Here is a 25,046-nt window from a genome sequence, read left to right as displayed (position 1 = left end):
TGAATTATAGTTATTATTACTATTTTTTTTATATATTATTAAAATATATTGATTGTATTGTCATATTACACTCAATACTCAATACTCAATGAATATTTTATAAGCTATAAGACAACACGAGAGAGCACAATACTGGTTTTGAAAAATAATAATAATAATAAGAAATTTTCTAAAATTTAAATGTATTGTAAATAATACAATTACTTAGACTTAAAAGTTAAAATGTAAAACAGGAAACACGAAAACTTAAAATACAATAGTAATTAATAATTATGGTTGATTTAATTTGTAGGTAGGTACATGATAAAAAGTATTGAGTTCGAGTTCGACTTAAAATCATAATAGATTCGGTTCGGTTTGGTTCGGTAGAAAATATGAAGGTTCGGTTCAGTTCAAGTTCGAAAAAATAATTTAAAGTTCGGTTCAAGTTGGGTTCAATTTAAAAAATCAGGGTTCAACCTATCACTAATATCAAACAATGATAGTTCAACTCAATCAAACAAACAAAATAGTCAAAAAGTTGTATACAAAAAGTCCAGCCTCTTGTCATAAAAAAAAAAAAAAAACAAACTCCTCTCAAATCAAGATGACTCAAACTCACTACCTCCAAATCCCGATGACGAATTTAGATCGCCATGAAAAACTGTTTGGGCACGTGACTCATCACTTGAAAGCTCATCTTTCTTTCCCACACAAAATCGCTTCACGCCATTAGAAATAGAGAATTCGGATCAAGTTAATCCTTTCCCAAAGTTAACCAAGAATAGTGATCCTGAAAGAAACTCTTATCATTCATAATCTAAATCCAAAATGTCACCAATTTACGTCCACAACATTTCGGATTACAAACAATTCCACAAGTCGCTAAACAATATAACAATCGACGATTCCTCCATCACCGACACAAAATCTGCTTTACAGTTGAACCTGTGCTCAATCGTTGATTACAGAGCTACAATGAATTATTTTGACAAATCCAAAATTGACTATCATACATTTCAACTTCCCCAAAAATAAATAGTTATCAATAATTATTAGAAACCTTCCTGTAAATATTACTGAACAGTGCATATTCAATGAGCTATTAGAAATAAAATCGAAGTCATATCTATACACGTCTTCAGAACAAATTCAAAAATCCGTTACCTATTGTAGCCGTACTATTTTCGAAACCATCCACAGGTATTTACTCTCTAAACAGACTTTTCCACTGTGTAGTAGTCGTTGAACCAAGAAGGCCATCAAAGGACATCTCTCAACTAACTGCTAACGTTTCTCATACACGAAAATATTACCAAAAATACCATCCATGTGTGTAAAATACGCAGGTTAATATCTCATAAAAACGCTCTCCTAGCCTTTCTCAGTCATCACAACATCGATATCGCGTGCATAACAGAAACTTATCAAATACAGATAAACAAAAATTCCCGGATATAAAATGTACCGGGCGTGTCACACAAATACCCGATGTGGGCGGAGAAGCTATCTTAGTCTGTAATCAAATTATTCAATAACAAAGACCTACACTAAACCTATTTTGTCTAGAAGCCGTGGCTATGCTAATTAAACTCTATAATCGATTTGTTACTCTAATCAGTGCTTATCAACCACCCAGCCGTCATATGAATATCTCAGATTACGAACAATTATTGAGTAGTAATAACTCAATTATAATAGCCGGTGGTCTAAACTCCAAACATACAAATTGGGGTTGTCGCGTCATAAATCCGAACGGCAGTAAATTACAATCATTCATAGCCAACACGTTCTACACGGTATCCGCCCCAAGTGTACTTTCCTTCGAATATAAATCGACTTCCCGACATCTTAGATATTCTAATACTCAAATCAGTCCCATTCACTTGTGTACATGAACCCCAAGCAGAACTCGACTCTGACCATGTCCCGGTTAAAATAACAATAAATTCATCTCATCAAATATACCAGAAAAACAACTCGTTAATAAAAGGCAAACCAAATAGGATCAAATTTTCTAACCGTGTGCATTCAAGTTTAAAAATATCTAAAACTATTTCTACAATTCAAACTGCTGAACAAACCGCCGATCACTTCACGGAAGTCATTACAGATGCTGCGTGAGCTTGTTCAAGCCCTGCATCGTTAAATCTACCTAGTTTTGGTATCTTACCACCATCCATTTCTTCATTTATATGGCACAAGCATAACATTAGGCGCATTCGATTTCAGAGTTAATCATGAACTGGAACAACCTGACTATTCAGTTAAAAAATCTATTGATTATGAAACACCAAACGAAGTTAAGCAAATTATCAAAAATTTTCCTAATAAAAAAGCACCGGGTCACGACAAAATCACGAATCTCATATTTAAAAAATGACATTTAAAAGGATTCATTCTGTTGTTTATCTTATTTAATTCACTGTTGCGTCTTGGTTATTTCCCACTTAAATAGAAAATTATCCTTAGATATAGATAGCCTACGGCTAAAAATGTCTTATTTTTATATATAATAAAAAAAAAAGTATATATATAATTATTATTTGGACACAATATTTCGGGAATTAAGTTGTTCTCTTTCTCTTATTATGTTGAAAAAATCAAAATTGGAAAAAATAATGTTTTTTCACTATTTATACCTTTATTTTAAATAAAAAATCACTATAAATGCATATGCGATTAAAGGTATATACATTTCATATATTTTAAAAGTTAAATTATAATACTATGTTTTCTATATATTATCAAAGTGTAAAAATGTACATTTTTCGTGATACCACTTTCAACTAAAATTACGTAAAAAAAAAAAAATCATATATATTTTTAAAATAAAAAACATATTACACTGTTACTAACATATATATTATTGTGGGAAATGAATGAATTACTTGCTACTTGATTTTCTATATAAGGAAAAAAATATAAGCAAAAGAAAATAATTGTGAAATAACTGTTCGACTATAAACGTAACTCCGTAATAATTAGTGTTTTTCAACATTCAATTGATAATTTATCATACTCAGATTTATTTCTACAACTCATTACCCACACCGCATTAAGATATGGATCGTACGAAGTTGTTACTTAAATTGATATGTTTTAAATTCTAAAAAATGGACTCTATGCAAAATGAATTAACGATTCGGACCACTGTGTTGCGGTCCGAACGATGTAGGCTACCGTTACGATACAGCAGTCATATCTTCTTCCAGCAGCACTCGTAATAGTATCACGTGACAACGTGTTCGTTATCATTAGGGCTCAGACTTTATAGTATTAAAAAGTATTGAAATATGCGCTGTAATATGACAAAAAAAAATTTAAACTATGCACTATAATATGCATTAAAAACATTAAAATAACAAAATATAACAAAAAAAAAAAAAAATTTGTAAAACAAAATTGTATTAAACTAATTATTTTTAACTGACAGTTTTTTCGTCTATTTAATTAATATAGTATAATCCATGAACTTCTGTTAACAATTAAAAAAAAACTTAACATGGTACAAGTATACATTAAATCAATAATTTTTATGTAACTATTCAAAATTATCTGGATTTAAGAATAAAATTCAAGTGATTATTATTTATTAAATTAATAATATTCTAAATTATCTTACCTGAGTTGCACTGTATGATTAAATGTTTTGCCAAATTTTCAAATTTGAAACTTTATATTAACATATTAATATATAACGAAAATGTGGGGTTTTTTCTTATAGATTCACATTAACGAAAATATTTTTCTATTTTTCATTCAATATAAACGAGATATATGAAAAATACAAACTAAACCATTACATTATGCATATTAGCAAAAAATGGTAACCAAAAACTTAAAAAATATCATTACAAATCTAAAATACTTCAAATGTGCAATAAATATTAATATAAAATTTCTTTTTTGAGTCCTATGTGCATAAAACGAATTTACAACTCACTCTGCTATTTTTATCTATATCCTTTAATAATTAGCAAATGCTATAAAATCCGAGCTTTGGTTATCATCAATATTCGCATTACCGTCATCGTCGTCAATACCGTAAGCTTCTTAACAAGTCACTTTTTAATGATTGGACTTTAGAATTATTTTTTTTTTTTTTTTTATATCAGTCACTTGAACCTTTTTTTTAATCAATTTTATAATTGTATTGTTCCGTCGACTTTGTCATATAGATAACTATTTTTCTCAGGCTAATAATCGATTTTCTTCTCTACTTCGGCCCCTATACATTACATTATACTATACATTATACGTCGGTTGTTTGTACATTAAACGTGTAAATATTCAAACCTTACTGTTTATGTGTACTTTATTTGAAAATTAACCGAATTTTACATCTGTATACTAATTGACCAGCGGCGTCAAAGCAAGTTTTCTAAATAGGATCTTTTAAAGAAATAAAACCCATCATGGTTTACCGACAAGTTTTTCCGGATAGTTGAACTATTAAAATCTATAAGAGTATATCATATTCTAATCAAATTGAAATAAAAAAAAAAATTAAATTATTAAACTGGGACGTGTTATCGATTAAATTGAACAATTTGTTTTCATAAAGTTAAAATTATCTGCCAAAAATTAAAATTAAATTTAACCCAAATTTAACCCTAAGTCTATATGGTTTTCTAAATATTATTTTTAAAATTTGATAACATTGATTTCTTAAATTAGTTACATTATGTTCACTGTATTAATTTATGATATATCTAGGTAAAATATAAATAATTTCAGTCTTTAGTGAAAGACTTAAAATTTGATATTTCTGAGAGTTTAATGATTTGTAATAGATATCAACAAATCTAAAATATGTGATTCTACTTATCATATAATATTTTTATTCTATATTAGTTGAATATTTACTATTTATACATTAATAATACACATCAAAAAAATTCCATAGATTATAATTTTTCATATAAAATATACAAATACATAAATATGTATATTTCAGTAACCATCAGTAATCATACTGTAATATTATATGTTACTTTAAAATGATTTATCCTTGTCACTTATTCAAATTAGATAGATCATGAATTATAATAAATTATTCAATTCTTAGCATAAGCATATTTTCGAAACTATTAATGGTAATTTGATAACTTATACTTGAATAATAAAAATTTGTTTTAATTACTTATGAATAATGGAATGACTGAAAATATTAACAGAGATGTAACTTTTAATTATATATTATAATTTGTATAATTAACAAACATAATTTTCAAACTATGATTGATAAAACGCTCCAACACGATATATGTCCTTTAGAATCAGGTTAACATTTGTTTTAATAACATTTTTTTTTTGGTTTTTTTTTTACGCAGAGCTTTTGTTTGTTAATATTTTTGATTGGCTCGTGTCGTTTTTTTTGTTTTTTGTACAGCTTAGTGACCTAATGTAAATTAGATTCTCTGAATTTATATCAATAATTTGATACTAAGTCGGCATTGTAGTTTTTTATGATCCGTTTATGAATTGCAAAAATATTACAAAAATTGGTGTAGTATAATTTTATTTAATAAAAGTATATGTCCATTTAAAATTAAGTCAATATTATATACAAAAAATGTAAAAAATTAATTTAATGATAATATCATTGTCATGTATCTCATCGTTGTTTGTTTAATTTTATATTAAGGTTTTTTTTTTTGTCCGTTCTATGGTTTTTAAAAAGTAATTTCTACACTTGGTAGATATTTTGAAGTACCTATTTAATCTCTATCAATAATCTCATTATCTATGTATTCATTGTCATTTTCTATAAGTGCTGTTAAATTTAGTTGCGATCAAAATAAAATCATTCCTGTTATCACAGACAATCAGTAAAAAAATATTAACATGTTTATTATTTATTTATTATACATGTTTCATAAAATATCCGTAGAGAAACCCAGCCGTTTATCGGAACCACAGTTGATTAATGAATAATCGTTTTTATCAAATGAAATTTTAAACGTTCTAAGGTTAAGAATTTCGGAGAAATTTAATATAACTACTAAAGATCTGCAAGGGCCATACATTTACGGTCCAGCACAGTCTAACATTTTTTTTTCTAAAGCTCGTACGGACTGGTCCAAAAAATGTTTGTGAAAAAAAGCCCAAGCCTGGCCGGAAAATCATCAAAAGCTCTTAAAAAGACCGTTCTGGTCCAAATATATTTTTTATAAACCCGGTCAAAATATTTTTTGATAAAAAAAGCCCAGGCCCGGCCCGAACATCATCATAAATTCTTAAAAAGCCCGGTCCGATCCAGTCCAAAATATTTTGTAAAAAAAGCTCAAGCCCAGTCCGAAAATAATTCCAAGCTATTAATAAAATTTTGTTCTGTCTGAAATATATTTTTAGCCCTAAAATATCATATTTAACTAATAACTATATAATAAAAATGTTTGCGAGTAATAATTGTTCATGTACAAAAATTTTGATCTATCCCCTCCCTAAATATTATCAAATGATGCCACTGGAGTTTGGTATAAACAAACTAAATCAAACAGAAAGTACTTAAAATTTCTTATTGAAAACCAGACACTCAATTTGAAAAATAACCAGTAACTTTACAAAGTATATCTAAAGATGATTAAAAATGTTTAAAAATTAAAATAGGAAGTCGGTAAATAATATGTCGACTTTTTTCCTGAATGGAAACAATTTTTAATACTTATTAAAACCTATATTTTTTATAAACCATAAATATTAGACTAAGTAATAGGTAGTAAGTACTAGGTAAGAGTTAAATTCAATGTTTGGATTTAAAAACTTATGTGGACACTGGGTGCTGCGCAATAAAATGTTAATAAGATATTAAGTATACGAGTGTCAAGTAGGTACCTATACTTTAAAATGAGTAATATATAATATATTTAATATAATATTTCTAAAAACTATAATATAGGTAATCAAATAAAAAATAATATTTAAAATCAGTCACTGTTTATTATTCATAAATATAATTTAATTACCCATTCGTTATAATTTTAAAAACAAATCGTTGTGATACCTACTACCTAGGTAATTATTTTAACAAATAATTAATATAATAAATTGATTATTATTGTATTTTTAGAAAGGTGAAATAAATCTGCATGTATATTGTATATTTTAGAAAGCAATAGGTTCCTCAACAGTTTTTTCTTTAATGTTATTACTTTTTAATAATAAATACTTGATAAATTATTAAAGTGAAAAAAAAATACAAATAAATATTAAATAAGTAGGTACCATTAAAAAATTTACCTTACAATATTGATTCAAACAAACAAATGTAGGTACACAAAATATGTTCACTGGTACACTAACGTGGAACATTAAAACTAGGCAGCTGAAACCGGCTATACTATAGCTAACTATAGCCGCTATAGTATAGTATCCTATATTAGTGTTAACAATCTCCATAGTGTAGCGAGCCGGCCTGCGAGAGGACGACACAATGCATCGTTGACGAATAAATATTTGAACGGTTCACGTCTGTGATGTAGAGATGTTGGAAGGTGTTGAAATGACAACACACTATCGTTTAATGTTATATAGATATGTATAATAATAAATAAAAATAAAATATACAAAATATGTGATTAATACAAATTAAATAGTAATCGTAATTGGAAGCGTGAGGACAGAGTATTTAAGTTCTGCCCGAGAATAATAAAGGTTGACTCTCAGAGCTGGCAGCGATGTGAGGCGCGCGGACTTCACTGGTCGATGAGCGTCGGTGCAATAAGCGGAGTGAATAAATGAACACTAGTTTAAATCATTCTACTATTCTGAATACATGGGTAAATGGATACCGTATTTATAGGCAGCCATTTAGGATATGAGTAAAATCGATAGGGATTCTGACGGATGTGAACAAGGAAACTTGCTTCTGTGATATCAAAATAGGCCCTCTTCCGTGGGAATTGCGTATCAATACGAATAAGTATTGATATTGGTTTCCGTTGCGGTTTTACTACATTAGTATCCACACATGATATAATGTTAGCGGATGTCCGCTACCCGATGGTTTTCTATAATAGTCAAACTTCAAATTACCGTTTCTATTTAATATTGGTACTTGGTACTATGATATTAGAAATAATAATCTCGCTAATAGACAAGTACCTCAAGTACCTCTACCCCGCTAATAGTATGCCATATATTTTGGTAGTGTTGTTACTTATTAATGACATATTTATGAATTATATATAAATAACTTATTATACCTACAACTCAGTACCCACGTTCCTCGAATTACATAATATTCGTGATTATTCCTACGTCGTAATGTGAATTTATCATTTTTATTTTAAATAACAATTATTTGTCATACAAAAAAAATCCATAAAATGTCCAAGCGTGGCCAGATGTAAAAATCCTTAAGCCCGATCCGGCCCGAAAAGTTTTACAAAAAAAAGCTCGATTTATCCTTGGTTTTATTATTTTGAGAGTCCAGCCACGCTCAGCCCGAAAAGTTCTACCAAAAAAGCTCAGCCCGGCCCGGCCCAGTCTCAGTACGGGCCGGGCTTTTTGAGGATCGGGTTGGGCCGGCCCGGCCCTTGCAGGTCTTTAATAACTACCTAACTAAAGATTAAATGCGTTTTAATTCTTTATAAATATGATAACGGCATTTTTATTATAAATAAATTTGCGTGTGTATTTCAGTGGTGTAGGTATCGGAATACAGAATTTAGTCTGTGTGTTTTGTATGCGCATTGATTCAGTATTATTTGGCGTTAGTTAGTATTTCAAGCGAAATATTATAAAGCTTCAGCTCGTCACGTACAATTTTTTTTTTTTATTAGAAGTATTGCAATAAACCAAACCGATGGGCATTCGATCGTTGGCATGATATTATTGTTTCATAATGCCAATGATGAAATCTTCCGTATTGAACTGAATAAATTTTTTTTATCAATATTAATGTTTGTACTTTATTATACCAGGAAACAACTAAAATAACTTAAATGTTCGACTCTGTCCTGGCTTTGTTTCCATTTGTATAAACCACGCAATTGAAACAACCGTAACTTACATTAAATAGCTAATTATTATCACTGATATTATTTTAGATCCATAGAATCTTTATTTATTAAATTGATTTTTAAAGCATTTTATTATTAAAATATCTGTTGTATTTTATGTTAAAAACTCATATAATTAAAATTATTTGGATTTCAAAAATGTAATAAAAATAATTTAACACTTGTGTACATAATGAACACATACTTAACTTTTGTGAGTTTACAAAGTATCTTCCGGGAGATTTGGATCTATTATGATAACTTCTTGATTGTTATGATAGAAATCCAACCAGTTCTGAATATGATAGTGTATTCTGTATGAAATAACTAGGGATATTAAAAGATCCACAAATATTATTGTCGTGCAAACGCCCAGTGATATTATTCGATCGATTAGGTCATTAAAAATCTAAAAATATATGTTTATTTTTACAATATTGAATTATTAATATTTTTATATTATTTTGTAAATTCAAATATTAAACTATACGAGTATGCATATTACTTGGAAAATTAAGAATCACTTGATCAAGAAAATTAAATAAAAATGTGTAGTATTCTATTTTAAGTTATAGTTATAAATTAAAAATACCAAATTATAGATATACAATATTAAGCAGAAAGACTTAGTGCCGGTATTTCAGTGTCTACTTTGACTTAAGCTAAAGGCTAGATGAAGCTGAGTCATAAATATATGTATTTAATGATAAATAAGTATTAATCCTAACGTTACTTAAGCTCAGTTGGTTTTAAGGAACACCATAGCCATACTTAAATCGGTATGTTCCATAAATTATTATTATTATTATTATTATTATTATTATATTTTTATTATATTTCAAATTTATTGACTATTATTTCTTTTATTTTCAGATGTAGGTTGAAATGTTTCAAGTGAATTTTTGATCGAATAATTTATCTCAATTACATTTTTTTATTCAATCAAATTATGAATATAAAATAGTTTCTTCGAGTGATGATGAAAAAATAATTCTAATTTATAAAGAGGCTTAATACATTGAAAAAGTTATATGGTACCTATATTCAAGCCTGGGCATTAACGAGTTAATAAGTTAAAAGTTATGTTAATTTAATTTATTAACTTAACTCATTTTTTTATGGATTAACTTGAAATGAGTGCAATATTTTTTCATTTATCCCAAATAAATTAATTTTGATTTTCAAGATCAGAAAAATATTTTTGTAAAATACTGCGTTCCATAAAAAGTTCATGGAATTTAGAAAAATATAAAAATAAAAATTTTGGCAGCTTTACAATTTTTACAGCTGCAGTAATTATTATTAGTTTTCATACAGTTATTGAACATTAAAAAGAATATTTTTTTTCAATTATATTTATAAGAAAAATTAATAAAAAAAAAAAAACCATACATAAATTACCACAAATCTGACATTTGAGTGTTTACAAACAATCCCAATGAAGAAATGTATATTTTTCTACTCTAATTAGGGTTAAATAGAAAATATTCTAAAATAAGTTTTTTATGCATTTTCATTATCATTAATGTTAATTGAGATCTGTTGTAAATTGTTATTATATATATATCACTTAAATCAGTCCTTAATGTAAATAATTTTTTTTTGTAATTAACTTAACTTATTAATTGAAGTTAAGTTAAGTTAACGATATTTTTTAACCTAATATTTAACTTAATTGAACATGAACTCAATTATTATTTACTTGCCCAGCCTTGCCTACATTGTAACCACGTAAGTATTATGTTCATTCATATGTTTTAAATTGTTTTTGTTTAATAAAAATATATTTCAATATTGGTATTTTAGTTGTACTAAGTACATTTAAAATTAATTTACTCCTTAATCGGTAAGAGAAATAAAATTGATAAAATTCTTGTTTAAAACACATTTAATATTAAATGATCTATTGCAAAACAATTTTTTTTTTCAATATTTAGTGGGTATATCTTTTATTTTAAACTAGTAATTAACGGGTATTATTATAACTAAAAAGCAGTACAGTTTAATAGATAAATGTTTCAATGATTATAAAATTAATAAGTGCTTGTTTGAATACCGGGTAAAAACCAGATTCTTACGGAATATACGATGGAACTTATTTATTGCTTATAGCTGAGCGTCGCATATAAATCCGTCGAAATACCGATGTTTCAGGTCCATTCTTAGTCAGTGGCGGATTAACCATTAGGCTCGTGAGGCTCGAGCCTAGGGCGGCAATTTGTAGGGGGTGGCAAATTTTTTATGTATTATTTTTTTTCTCTCGAACAAAAATGAAAAAAAAAATTAATGACATTCAAAAACTCATTAATTTTGGTATCAGAAAATTCATAATTTAATAATTTAAACCCCTGGAGGGAGCCTATTCTTGAAACGTCGATTTGGGTGAACGATCGCGGTAGTTCGAAAACACGTAATGACAAACCGCCCGATGAGAAATGATTGGCTACTTTTTTTTAGTTATAACTTGCATTATTATGCATTATGCGTAACGCATGAGAAATACGCAGCCATTAAATAAGAATAAGCCAAAATCGTCGAGTTTTTCTCACTAATAATACGACTGAGAATATTAAACATTATTGACAGTAATATTGTTGGCGAGTTCGCGGTAAATATAAATCAATTTATCGGCGAAAATGTTTTAATATTCAACGAAAAGATAATTATTTTCAACCCATATTATACAATATACGTATTTAATAATTGACACAGTGACGGTCGTAATCGTAATGATATTATTTGGGTTTATTATTATGACTACAAATTGATTGTGTTTAAACACATAAGTACCCATCATAATATTATTATTTTTCAATTTATTTTGCTGTGAACATCTGAACACATTGGTCACCCTTGCCTTTTGTAATTTTGTATACCTACTAAAGACAGTGGTTGTTTCTCTGCAGCGTAGTTCGAACAATCACAAGTACAACTTTATTTCTTGGAGATCTATTAAATTATTCATAAGTATATATTATGATTTTATTGTAATCAACCTATATTATATTATACTTATTAGGTGCCTATAAGTACTTTTACTTATTAAAATAAAATATGTGTTATAAAAATAATAATGTATATAATATATTTTACTGCATATTTTTACGTAGGTAGTGGCGTATAAATGAGGGAGGGGTTCGGGATAATTCCCCCCCCTCCAGGACAAAAAAAGATATTGTCCAGTTTTGAAATTATTAGAATAATAAAATGAAAAATATACACGTCATGAAAATAACGCATAACATGTATATAAAATCTAGTAGTCATCAATTCATGGGCGTATTTTAGGGGGGGGGGCGAAAGGGCGATCACATTCCTGAATCCGTATTCAAGGAAATGATTATATGTGAGATACACATTTCAAATTTTTTTAATGTGGATCATTTTATAACGAAATCAAATTACGCGTGGCTATGAATACTGAATTAGGCTTTTTTTCGGATCCATATTTGGTAAAAAATCAAATGAAACACAAGCGTAACATTCTAAACACAGGTGTTAAAAAAAAACTATAAAAAAGTCGATTTTAAGTGGATCCGGCATTAGATTAAAAACAAAAAGTCACAAATATTAAGGATTCACCTGATTTAAATATTGTCGAACATTTTACTTGTACATTTTGAGCCTGAATTAAAGAAAAAATTTGATTCACCCTCCCCCCTAAAAGTAAGTCTATATACGCCTCTGCATCCTGTGTTTATTTCAGACCTATCCGGGGGGGGGGTATCGTAAATTTCCAAGGGGGTATGCCTTAGAAGTAAATAATTAAGGGAAATAAAAGTATCGTTTTAAGCTCAATTTATAGGTATTAGATAGATACCTACGAATTCGTAGATTATTAAAAATCTAACTTTGGTTTATTATATGTATACAAAATTTGAATTAAAATGTGGAGTAATAATTATTCAACCATAATACCTTTGAACCATTTCTCACTCCCAGGACGGCTATACCCGATTACCGATTTTTGGGTTGTTACCAATCTTAAATGTAGTGGTGCAAAGATATGTTTTCGCACAACCAGAAAATTATTGAAATTTGTATAGGTATCTATAATATTATTTTCAAGAGCCAAGGAAATCAGCGTACTAAAAAAAAAAAATTGATTGTTTTTTTATTAATATTATTAGGTTTTACTGCTAAAATAATTCAAAATTTATTTATTATTTAAAGAAATATATGGGAAAATATTTAGTTTATTGGAAAGGATTTTACTTAGGAAATTGGAAAATTGGTGTGATGGAAATTATAAGTTGATAATATGTCCCTGCACCACCAGAAATTGGATCTAATTTACGCCACTGGTTGTTACAGTACTTAGAAAAAAGGGCGGTAATCATTAAGCGTGCCTAAGGGCGCCGAGAAGGTTAATCCGCCACTGTTCCTAGTGACGTGCGTATATCAACTAACTTAATTCTTACTCGAGTGACCATTGAAATGCCGGCCCCAAAAGTCGGCAAATACCGTATAACAGTCAATCGCACTCAAAAATGATGTCGGTGAACCTTTGCAGATTGCTCAATTATACGATTTTCGCCAACCTGTCTTTCCGCTCCACGTTGTATAGTATTGCTATTATTATCGTCGTTATATTTCTCAAGCAGTGATTATTGTCCGTCACGTGCGCATCGATCGCACAACGTTTGGGATATTTTTCCGCGCGTAACGTAACAACTGTATTGTTTTTAAATGTTTTACGGATTGTTTTCGAATTAATCGCATCGCAGAAGAACATAGGCGTCACTAAGGGGTATCGAGGGGTGTTTTTGCTACCTCAGACATTGTTGTGGGAATTGCAAGGGTATCTTTTTGCTACTCCAAATAAGTTATAGATTTTAAAAATATATTCGAAGTTAATTATTCAAGTGTGTACGAGGATAAACAATCTATTATTGTGATTGTATCCAAAATCATAGGCGTGCGCAGACTTTAATTGCAGATGCAGTATGTAAAATTAAACAGCCCATTTTTAACAATCGGCCAAATTAATATTGAGACAGTTAAAATTATTGATCAATTTTTACATAGGCTGTGTTATTGTTACCAAAGTGGCTATAATAGTGTAATAATTTTTTTTTAACAAATGACGAATGTAAATATATTTCCTTACATTTATTCACTGCTTTTGAAAATGCCAAATTACAATTACTATCAGATTTTAATAGTTGTATAACATAAAATCATAGAATAATTAGTCACTACGTTGACACCCACGAATACGCGGCTTCACGAAGAACACAGTCACGGTTGTCTGAAACTCTGAACAAAAACAATATAATTCATAATTCGAATACTATCACGCCATGATGGCTATATAGTTAATAACTCAGTCTGAGATTAAATTAATGTTAAACATTATTATCACTTATCAAATAGAAATTTAATATTTTAATTATTGAGATTATTCAATCGATTACTGAATTATTTTTAGAACGTACGTAGGGTTTTCCAGCGGAAGCGGCCAACGCGCCGGCTAGGTTAGAGCTAACTTGCTAACAGTAATAACACTTCTAACCACTACAACTATCACAATAACATAAAACTGATAGCTTTATCTACACTCTACTGTAAAAATAATTATTTATTGATTCACATCAATTTTATTTACTTATAATTTATATTAAATTATTAAATAATGAATTGGCCAGACCGGCCCACAGACCAATCAATTGGTCCAAAAAATGTGGCTGATGCAGCACATAAACCTTCTGCTGTACCCGTGCGCACGCCTATGTCTAAAATAATTATATTTTGTGATAAATCCAATACGAACAATAAGACATTGTACAAACTATACGTCATACCAAGATTTATGAAGTAGAGTTAACCCACAGATATATACAATAACTAGCACAACATTTGGAAGTCAACCGCAATATGTGTGGTAGTCAATATTTACATTAATTATTGTTATTATTTCTTATCATTATAAAATATAATTTAAATTAAAGTGTTATAGTAATTTAATATATTTATTATAAAATTATAAAATATACAATATAATTTTTAATTACATATGACTAATGTGTATAACTATGTAATATAATAATATATAAATGTATATATGTTTGGAAGCTCCTAATAAATGTACAGTTGATTGAATCTTCTACACAGTGGCCTCTCGTAAGTGAGGCAAACCCACAGTACTAAAATCCTGGGTTCGCCACTGGAACCATACCAAAGAAATGAAACAAGTATAACCAGGTAAAAACAATTAGTATTTGAAACTTAAAAAACATATTATTTACTATTTAATATGATAACAAATTCAAACTGATAAAGTGATAACAAACAAAAACGTTGACTACCATGCACATGGCTTTCGGCTTCTTAATCATAATACGTCAGACATAATCAGTTACCATAATCTAGTTATTGTACATATCTGTGAGTTAACCAGTATGCCAGTTATCATGTTAAACCTTTAAAAATGTATTTCTTAACTTTCTAAAAATAAACTTTGCCACCCCGAAATTCGGGCTTTAGTGACGCCCACGCAGGAGGATAATAAACACGAATCAATTGAATTTCACGGATCAGAAGAGACGTGTGTTGCGTCAGTACGGAAACGCCTTGCACGGCACAACCGAAAAATCCGCGAAATCGTTATTCGTTTCGCGATAAACGCGTTGTGCGCGCGCACGAGGCGGGGCTTAGATACGCTCGTAGTGCGTTCGTGTCTACTAACCTGTATTTTTGCAATAAAAATATGATTGGCTATGTACATCCCGGCGAACGACAGGAGCAGTATGAACGGCGCAGTTTTGAGTAGCAGCCATCCGTCGTTCACCATTTCCCCGATTTCGTGTTGGTTCTCGCGGTTGCAGTACCATTCTTTAACCGAGCCCAGCAATGAGTACCTAGCGTGTCAAACGGATAATGTAGGCGCCGTCGAGCATTCGTTTCCGCTGATTCCTCGTAAACAGTTTTAAGCAAATCATTTAAAACCGTCACACTTTCGCTGCATTTATTTAAACATCCTTGTGCACCTGCACGAGCAAGACCGGCGAAAGCTATGGGCGACCCGGGCGATTGCCTAAAATTGTTTTCATCTAATTCATCTTTTAACACGCATTAACGATCTACAGGAAGTAAGAATATAACAGTTGTGCTTTCTACTTCAGCGCTGCTTTTGATGTAAAAATAATGCATGGAAATATACCACCGCATTTGTCTGTGTAAATAAATAGACAATCATAATATTTATTTTTATAAAATATTTACCCGTTCACAAATAAATTCATATAACTAGATGATTACGTAAGTAACGCGGCGGTAAAACCGTTCGGACCTTACGGCGAAAATACCGCGGTGTGTGGCGTGAATCAAAAAGAAACAGTTGCCTGACACACACGCACAATTTATTGTTTTTGACGAGCTCTCGCTACGTACGATCTGCTGTGTAATGTCAAATGTTTAAACTAACAAGTTACAGTTAACAAGAAATCAATGTTCATATTTTTTTTGTTAATTTCTATATAATATTTTGGTTCCTTATTAGTTATTTACAATGAACTCCGTTCTTTGGTTGTCTTAATAAATGAGTTGTTAGTGAAACACAGTATTCCTATATTGCAGGCAGTGGCGGAAATAATATGTTCCCGGAAAAAACTTTCAAAAAGTAAAAAAACGCCAAGCTCAAAATTAGAACTATTATATTCTTGCAACGAAAAAACAAAAACCTGTCCAAAAAATGCGTTGATATAATACTAAGTTATTATAGTAAATATGTACTAATTTTATTTAAATTCACTAAAAAGTTTTATTTTATTACTACTCAAATTAAGTTAGTTGGAGAGAGGGGGTTCAAGGGCGCCAAAACATGGTTTCACCCAAGGTGCCAATACTTCTAGCGCCGGACCTGTCTGCAAGACCTGGAAGTTATGTGATAAGTGTTCTCACGTATCTTGTACGCAGTGGCACCCACAGGTTTTCCATGAATCAGTGCAATTATAATTATAAGGCATAAATATAATTTATTTTGGTTTACATCCATATGACCATATTTGTTTGACTGAAATATTTTTTTTATACAATAATTCCTGTACAACTTTTTTTAATAGAGGTTCGAACTTAAAATTTTACAAAAAAAAAAAAATCTTCACCGGTTGGTATTGTTCAGGAAAGTTTTTCAAATACAATAGCTTATTAATTATTGAAAATTTCAAAGTTAATATTACAACATACATAATAATTTTGATCAGTGATTTAATTTAAGAAATTAAATATGTGGTGACTTGCTTTAAAAAATGTATCTATTACTTCATCATAATTTATTTCTATATAGTAGTTACATAACATATTAACATAATATCATATAAATATTGGGGTGGCTTCCTGAGCCCTGACACCAACACAATCAACATTATTATAGTTGTCTGTATTAATTATTATATATCTATATTTATTTGCATATTTGGCACTACCAACTATTTACGCTTTATTCAACGATCTAAAGATCCAGATAAATAGTTATGTATTTATAGTATTTACTCCAGAGACCAGGGTGGGGCTCCAAAATGTATGTAGGTCCCGATACTCATGAGAAACCAAAAATTTGGTACCTTACGCCGTGGGTGCCACTGCTTGTACATCTTAACAAATGATAATTTTGTATCTTTGCACGTTCGCGTACACGACACTACGTAACGTTTTGTTGAGAAAATTAATTAATTTACCTCGGTGCAAAAAAAATATTTAACAGTTCGTCGGAACATATTCGTCGAAGATTTCTTTTCGATTTCACGCGCGTGAAAATAATCAATAAATAATATTATTACTTGTTATTCCGTTTGGTTTTGTATTGAAAATTACAAATTTCACAACCGTTTGTGTCAGAACGTACAAGCCATTTTTCTAAGCACTCTTTATGCACTTTTCCAATACTTCCTCGGCAATGGCAATGCGTAATGAATTTATTTAGTTCATTTGAACCGGATTCTAAACATATTCTACAGATATCAGTGATGACTAATAGTTGTAAGGAATAAACATCAGATCAGTTAAAATAATGATTAACAATTTAATGTGCAAATTTACGTGGAGTCTGCTGGGGTTCTTCGCAATTACACGTAGATTTAGACTTGCTTTCTTGTGTTTCCATCAAATTCCAAAATTTTTTTTTTTGTGTATTTAATAACTTGATGTGTTTCGAACTTCTAATTAACATTTTTTCGCTTGGTACATTAATAAATATTATTTAATTAAATAGAAATTATAATACCTGTGTTAAAGTGTGTTTTAGTAATTTTATAAATTTCTGTATTCAATTAAGAATTTGTATTTTTAAAATTGTTTATTTGTTTATTTTAATTTCAAGCAGATGATTTTTATTAGTTGTTGGCATAGAAAGATTAACAAGCCCCAGATTTTCCTAAAAATTTAAATGAAGCATTTCTTAAACAATTATGTATTATTACCGCTATAATTTAATGTTTAACAACATTTTGATTTATCTTGATATTGAAAAGTTTTTACTGAAGATAATATTGTTATCATTTATCAGTTATTTATCTAATAGAAAACGTACAATAAATGTTTATGTCGTTTATGTACATTTTCATAATAATATAATCTATATACCAATTTTACTATATAAAAACATATTTAATATCATTTTCCTGAAATTCGGGAGGGGTTTGAACCCTTAAAACCCCGCCTTGTGTACGCGCCTGGTTACAATGCATAATATGCATGTTAATACCGACTATTTTGCTATTGTTTATTTATCTGGACATGGCTTATAATAATTATTATGTGTGTTTATGTAATAATATTTATATTTTGTGTTCTTATAAGTAAATTATTTTTAAGAATATTTTGCCACGTTATAAGTAAATTAATATTTTTATCGGTAAGTTGGAGGTACGATTATGATAACATAAAAGTGTAATTTATATTTTATAAATACACTATGTAATTTTAAAAACATAGTTGTTAAACTATTATTTTCTACTATACGCTTACATATTTTAAGGTTTTTATCGTGGTCTGCGATGTATTAAATTTTATTGTAATTTTTTGTCCGATGGTTGGTTAGGCGGCTGTTTATGATGTATGTATTGACTGATTTCCTTCCGTGATTGTTAATCATGTAGAATTTGTAGTGTATAAAATAATTTATAAACATTATACAATGATGGTTTTATTTCTATTAAAATTCACAAAAAATACGAGTATAACACGTCCTACCATAACATATTATTCTGCTTTTGTACTGTCGTCGTCTTTTAGTAGGTATACTGATAAAATCTATGGCATAACAAATAGGATAACGCCGCGACGTAAAAAAAAAAAAGATTAAAATATTACTAATTATAGTTTCAGTTAAATCATGTATATTGATTTTTTTTCAAAACAATAATATCGATTGAAAAATTGATAGAAAAATGAATTAAAAATAATTTATGCATCGGATTTAAAATAGAAAACTAGATATTTCCATAGAAATAATAACTGTTTGAAATCGCATTAATTTTAACCTTTCTTTACCAATCAGTTAGTAGTACTCAATAGTCATCATCGTAAATTTGTATAGTTAAATTTTACAATCGAAAGTATTGTACCATCAATTTTGAATCAATAATAATTTTTTTTTAAATAAAATATGGCTCGACAACACCAAAATGAAGTACGCAGAAGTGACGCGGTTGTAAACAAAACATTACAAAATTTTAAAACTAAGATAGGCAAAGAATATTCGACCAAAGGTACTAGTGCAAAATAATATTTTCGACGATAACAATACTACCTACATTAGAACATTAATAATTTCATCTTGACAGTGGCGCCAAAAATGTACTTTTATGAGGATGTTCACTCCTGTATTTAACTTTGAGTGATGGTTGCATTTATTATAAAATCATTCATTAATCTGCTTTAACCTAATGGTTGGTGGTGGTAACAGTGACGGCGCTAGAGTTTGCGAGGCCCTGGGCAAAATAAATGTTGAGTCTTATAATTTATATTAATAAAATATTTTAAGTTCAGTTAAATCAGAACCGCGGGGCCTTAATTATAATTTAAGGCGCGGGGTCCCGGGAAACTGCCCCTACTGCCTACCCCTTGCGCCGTCTCCGGGTGGTAACTCATTTGTATAATTTGCTTCACTAAATTAAATACAATTGGACACTACTGCATCTCGAAATTCTGTAAATCAGTGCTATTTTTATGTTTGCAGATGTCATTAAAACATGGGATTGCATTTCCAAATGGATTGAAAATAATTTAAACCAAAATAAAGTAAATGTTTTCATCGCAACACTTGCATGTTACTATTATTTTTTTCCCCGGTTACAAATGTATATTTTTTATTGTCCTTACCATCTCTGCTTTTACATATTAAACATGGTAATTTAATGCGTGTTCTACGTGTAGCGTGTGGAGCAATCTTATGATATGAAAACAAATTATATTTTGTCATTAAGTCTGCTATTTATATAAAGTTTCTGTCATCACATTTAGTTATTATTTTTCAACTAAAATTACTTCAATGAAGTACCCGATCTCAAATAGACCTCATGGTATTTTCAAAATCATTATTACATCGTAAGATCAATGTTTACGTTATAAATATATAATAAGCCTAAATTATTCTGTGATGCACGTAATTAATTTAGCATCAAATTATCGTTTCTAATCCTATTAAATACATTTTTTCGGATTATATGGTCGACAAATATTTATTTACGATTTGATTTTATTTATAATTTAAAAATAATTTTCGAGGAAAAGGAACCGTAAATTAATTTCGTATAATTTATTTTATTAAAAAACTAAATTTGAAATAGTTACTGTGACTTTAGACTTGTGACTAATATTATAGTGAATTAGAATTGTATTAATTGATTGTATTAGGGAATATTATTAAAAGGGATTGGATATTTTTCTATTGTACATTGGGACATAAATATGAGAAAGCCGATATTCGTCATTGATGAAAAACTAGCAAAAGACTATAACCTTCAAAGAAGAAGAGACTTTAATTCAGGAAATGTGAGTGTATAATAATAATTAAATATGAATAACAATAATTTTTATAGACATTTAAATCAAATTTTTATCATCCAATTTTTTTTTTTTTTTTTTTTTATAATTGTAAACTCATAATAGATACAAGAACGATATTTGAATTTAATATCAGTGGCCCATGATTATCAACTAAATATAAATATGGCCACCCACTGTTTCAATGAAGTTGTAACTGCGTTTAGAAAATTATTGTTTGAAGAAAAAAGATTGTGAACTTCCCTTTCCGAAAATTGGAAAATTACAAGTAAAAAATAAAACTGTAGTAATGAAATTTTACCAGGAGTTTTTAGAAAGACAAAATCAATACTTGAAACATCGTACAGAGGAAGAGAAAAAAAAGCTTCAATCTGCAAATTATAATCCCAATTGGAATGCTGACCAATTTAAAAATCAAGTACATAACTGTATATTATGGTTGAATTATTCGTTTTGTTTTCAGAATGTAATACCTATACATAATTTCTACCGGTAACGACTAGAGAACGTTCATTGCATCGCTCGAATTTCGTGTTTCAACGGACTGCACTATTTATTGCGTAACATCATTTCGGGCATTATTATCATTGAATTTGATTTGTTTACAGTTAGATATAAACTTCCTCTTTCATAGATTATTCTCGTTACCATCATAGTGTGCTAAGTTCATTTTCATCGGTATTTTTTAAGTTTAAGTTATTTATTTAAGTTTTTATTTTATTTTTAGTTATCTTTTAAGTTGTTGGGATTGCTTTCTGGACCTCTAATTTGTCTAATTTGATCTGAACTATAACTTAACCAGGCCACTCCAAAAACCATTTCGTAATGCAAATTATTTAGGTTTTAAATATTTTTTTAAAATGGGAAAAAGCGCTAAGTGTGCAATTTATTGCTAACGGAAATTTTGAAAAATTAAATTAATAATGTTCGTAGCAACGACCATGTTCAGCAATGTCGGTTATTTCTCGACCAGCGTCTTCGTTATCACAATACAAACCAGGGACCGGTTACGAAAGCGTGCTGCCCTGGGACGAAGAAAATATAAACAGACCCCAATCCAGTTTATCTCAGAACAGACCCATATCTAGGATGTCTGTTAGACCTGGATCAAGAATGTCCGATAAACCCAATGATCAGACTAGACCGGGATCGAGAATGTCTATTCGATCTTACGAGCAGAATAGACCCGAATCGAGATCATCAATAAATTCAAACGGTCAGATAAGACCAATATCGAGAAACTCCATCAAATCTCGACCAGCGTCTTCGTTGTCACAATACAGGCCCGAGTCAGAGTATGAAGGCGTACTTCCCGATGTTAATGACAATTCGGACAGACCTCAGTCCAATTCATCCAATCGATCGCATAATAAACCCACGTCTAGGATGTCTTCTAGACCCGGATCGAGAACGTCCGTTCAATCTAATGATCAGGTTAGACCAGTTTCGAGAACGTCCATTCAATCCGGTGAACAAATTAGACCTATGTCAAGAAAGTCCGACCAGCTGGACAGTGAAACTAGACCAGGGACGAAATTATCTGTCCAGTCGAATAAACAAAATACGACGACATCTAGAATTTCTGTATGCTCTAACAAGCCAAACCAAAATTCAGTTTGCTCAGCGAATCGACCGAATTCTAAGCATTCAATATCGAAGACATTTGAAAACTTTGGTAGGCCACAAAATTGTATTGATTGATTAAGATAAAGTCAATTTTGATTTGATTTCAGATATAACTTTGTGTTGTTCGTGTAATATTAGGAAAAATCGTCTGGAACAAATAAATCTATTAAAACCAAATTTATCTTCTCTAGAAAACAAAGACAATTTTATGAAGGGAGATAATCCAATTAATAGACTGTTAAACTCGGTACAAATATAATAAACTAATTTAATACATTACTGTAATACATTGTAGTAATAAAAATATCTTTTCTTTTAAAGGAAAACATGAGTAAACGAAATAATTTACAAAAAGAAATAGCCAAGTTTAATTATATTAGTGCACAAGAACTAGAGAATAAAATTATCAATGAAAAAACCAAAGTTCGCAATGAAAAAAATTGTGAAAATGGTCTATTTAACAATGTAAAGTATATATAACTAGCAATACTATACAATTATGCAATAGTTGGAAAAATTAATTTAATATTTGATACTTATATTAGAGACCTTCGAGTAATCGGAGTGAAAAAATAACGAATTTCAAACATTCATTGTTAGATCAAATAAATCATAATAATGCTAAAAAAGAAAATGACAAGATAGTGTCTTTAAAAAATGAAAAGTTGATACAAAAAGAATTATTAAAAAGGTAACATGATGATATATGATTGTGGTGTGCTCGGACAAAATGTTATTATTATTAATCTTTTAACTATATTTAGTTTACATGACGAGAGAATTAAAAATATAGAAGCAAAAATTAGGTCAAAAAAAAATTTCTGCATCATTCTTGATGAATGCGCGAAAAAAAAAAAGAAAATCAATAATGAGATTACTAGTGACTTTAATAGAGAACCGGCATTTAATGCCATAATGAGCAATAATGAAGATCAACGTCAGAGCGATGCTAAATTAAAGAAACAGTAAGGCGTAATAATTATAAAATTGATAGTTAAACTAATTTTTTACCGTGTTTTTCGTACATTATTAGCATTAATACTATCTGTTCTTTAATACCATATTTACTTCTTAACTTGATAGTTTTATAACTGTACAATATATAATACCAACAAACGATTTGCATTTAAATCAAAGTATGGTTTAGGTGATTATTCAATTACATAAAAGTTTTAAGTAAAATAATACTTTTAGCGAAAATGGCTTGTATGAAAATCATATTCTATTACTGACACAAATATAATTATTTACATTTGTATTACTTTTGTACATATTTATATTATTACAGCAAACTAGCTGAATACCATTTAAAGCAACAAACCGCACGCAATATGGTAAATCAGAAACAAAAGGAAGGAAATATTGATTTTGAAAGAAACTTATTGAATAAGCTCAGAGAAGAGTAATGCGTTGTGATATAATTCATTTTAGTGTTTTATATTTCATTCCTATGACTGCATTTATATAGGGACGACATATTACGGAAAAACATGTTGCAAAAAAAGTTGTGCCGAAAGAAACTCTTAGCCGAAGATTTGAACAAATTATTAACCATGGAAGAAAACGAACGTCGTAAAAATGAAATACCCGGTGCTTATGTAAGTTAAAAAAAAGTTAAGTCAATTATAATTCCACTACAATAATTAATTTGAAAAATTAATGTTTACATAATAAGCTTATCATATTAAGTAATCATTAACGTATGAATGGCGGGACAGAGATACTGGATCCCCTTGAACCAAAAAAAAAACTAAAAATATTAAGATATTTGCAGATCCTAAATGTTAAAATCGGCCCGTGAAATTCAAAATAACTTTTTCCTATTCTTATAATCTATGAAGGAATATTTTTTTTTTTACATTAGTATTTATATCATGTCGGAATAATTGAACAAGAATAAAATTTAAAATACGCCCTGTATGTAATTAATCCGTTTGTGCATATTACAAATTTTTTATATTTTGTAAATTTTGCGAAATTTATTAAAATATTATTTTCAATTGTGAATTATATTCGGCATCTTTCTGCAAAACTGTTGAATACAATCACATAATATGACAGAATTTTGCATACATTTAAAGTTCAATCATTTATCATTTATTAAATTGAAATTCCTATTAAATTTTTCTTTACAACCATTGTACGATTTGTACACATAACGATTTGTAATATACCAACATTCTTAAACTTATAACTTCTAATATCTGTCTAATAATATTCTATACTACTTATCGATGATTTAAACTTGTGAATATTTAATATTTACAAGATAAATTAACATGACAAATGACCCCAGTTCGATTTTGTTTATTTTTGCAGCCTATGAAATTTCCATTGAACAAAATAGGAGAACGATGTCGACTATGCAAGAAGAACAGACCAGGATTTCTAGTGGAAAAAAATCACCGATTTACCTTGTTGAAATAA

At 29.2% G+C, this 25,046-nt stretch overlaps 2 protein-coding genes across 2 annotated transcripts; one reads left to right on the top strand and one right to left on the bottom strand.

Annotated features, from left to right (window-relative positions):
- Positions 1-9,207: 9,207 nt before the first annotated feature.
- Positions 9,208-18,156, bottom strand: LOC112679860 (E3 ubiquitin-protein ligase MARCH2-like). The gene is made up of 4 exons (XM_025549792.1): positions 18,027-18,156; positions 17,768-17,957; positions 15,676-15,847; positions 9,208-9,396 (listed from the first exon to the last, which is right to left on the bottom strand). Exons 1-4 carry the CDS (start codon positions 18,154-18,156, stop codon positions 9,208-9,210), a joined length of 681 nt encoding a protein of 226 aa, XP_025405577.1.
- Positions 18,157-21,944: 3,788 nt separating this feature from the next.
- On the top strand, positions 21,945-25,046 carry LOC112679859 (uncharacterized protein PF14_0093-like). The gene is made up of 8 exons (XM_025549791.1): positions 21,945-22,668; positions 22,727-22,856; positions 22,916-23,084; positions 23,165-23,310; positions 23,384-23,584; positions 23,908-24,021; positions 24,088-24,217; positions 24,939-25,046. Exons 1-8 carry the CDS (start codon positions 21,945-21,947, stop codon positions 25,044-25,046), a joined length of 1,722 nt encoding a protein of 573 aa, XP_025405576.1.

Source organism: Sipha flava, unplaced genomic scaffold (genome assembly GCF_003268045.1).
Source record: "Sipha flava isolate LNK unplaced genomic scaffold, YSA_version1 169_pilon_pilon, whole genome shotgun sequence".
Taxonomy (NCBI): Eukaryota; Metazoa; Arthropoda; class Insecta; order Hemiptera; family Aphididae; genus Sipha; species Sipha flava.
Note: the sequence above shows the minus strand (reverse complement) of the source record. Positions and strands in the feature narration are given on the sequence as shown.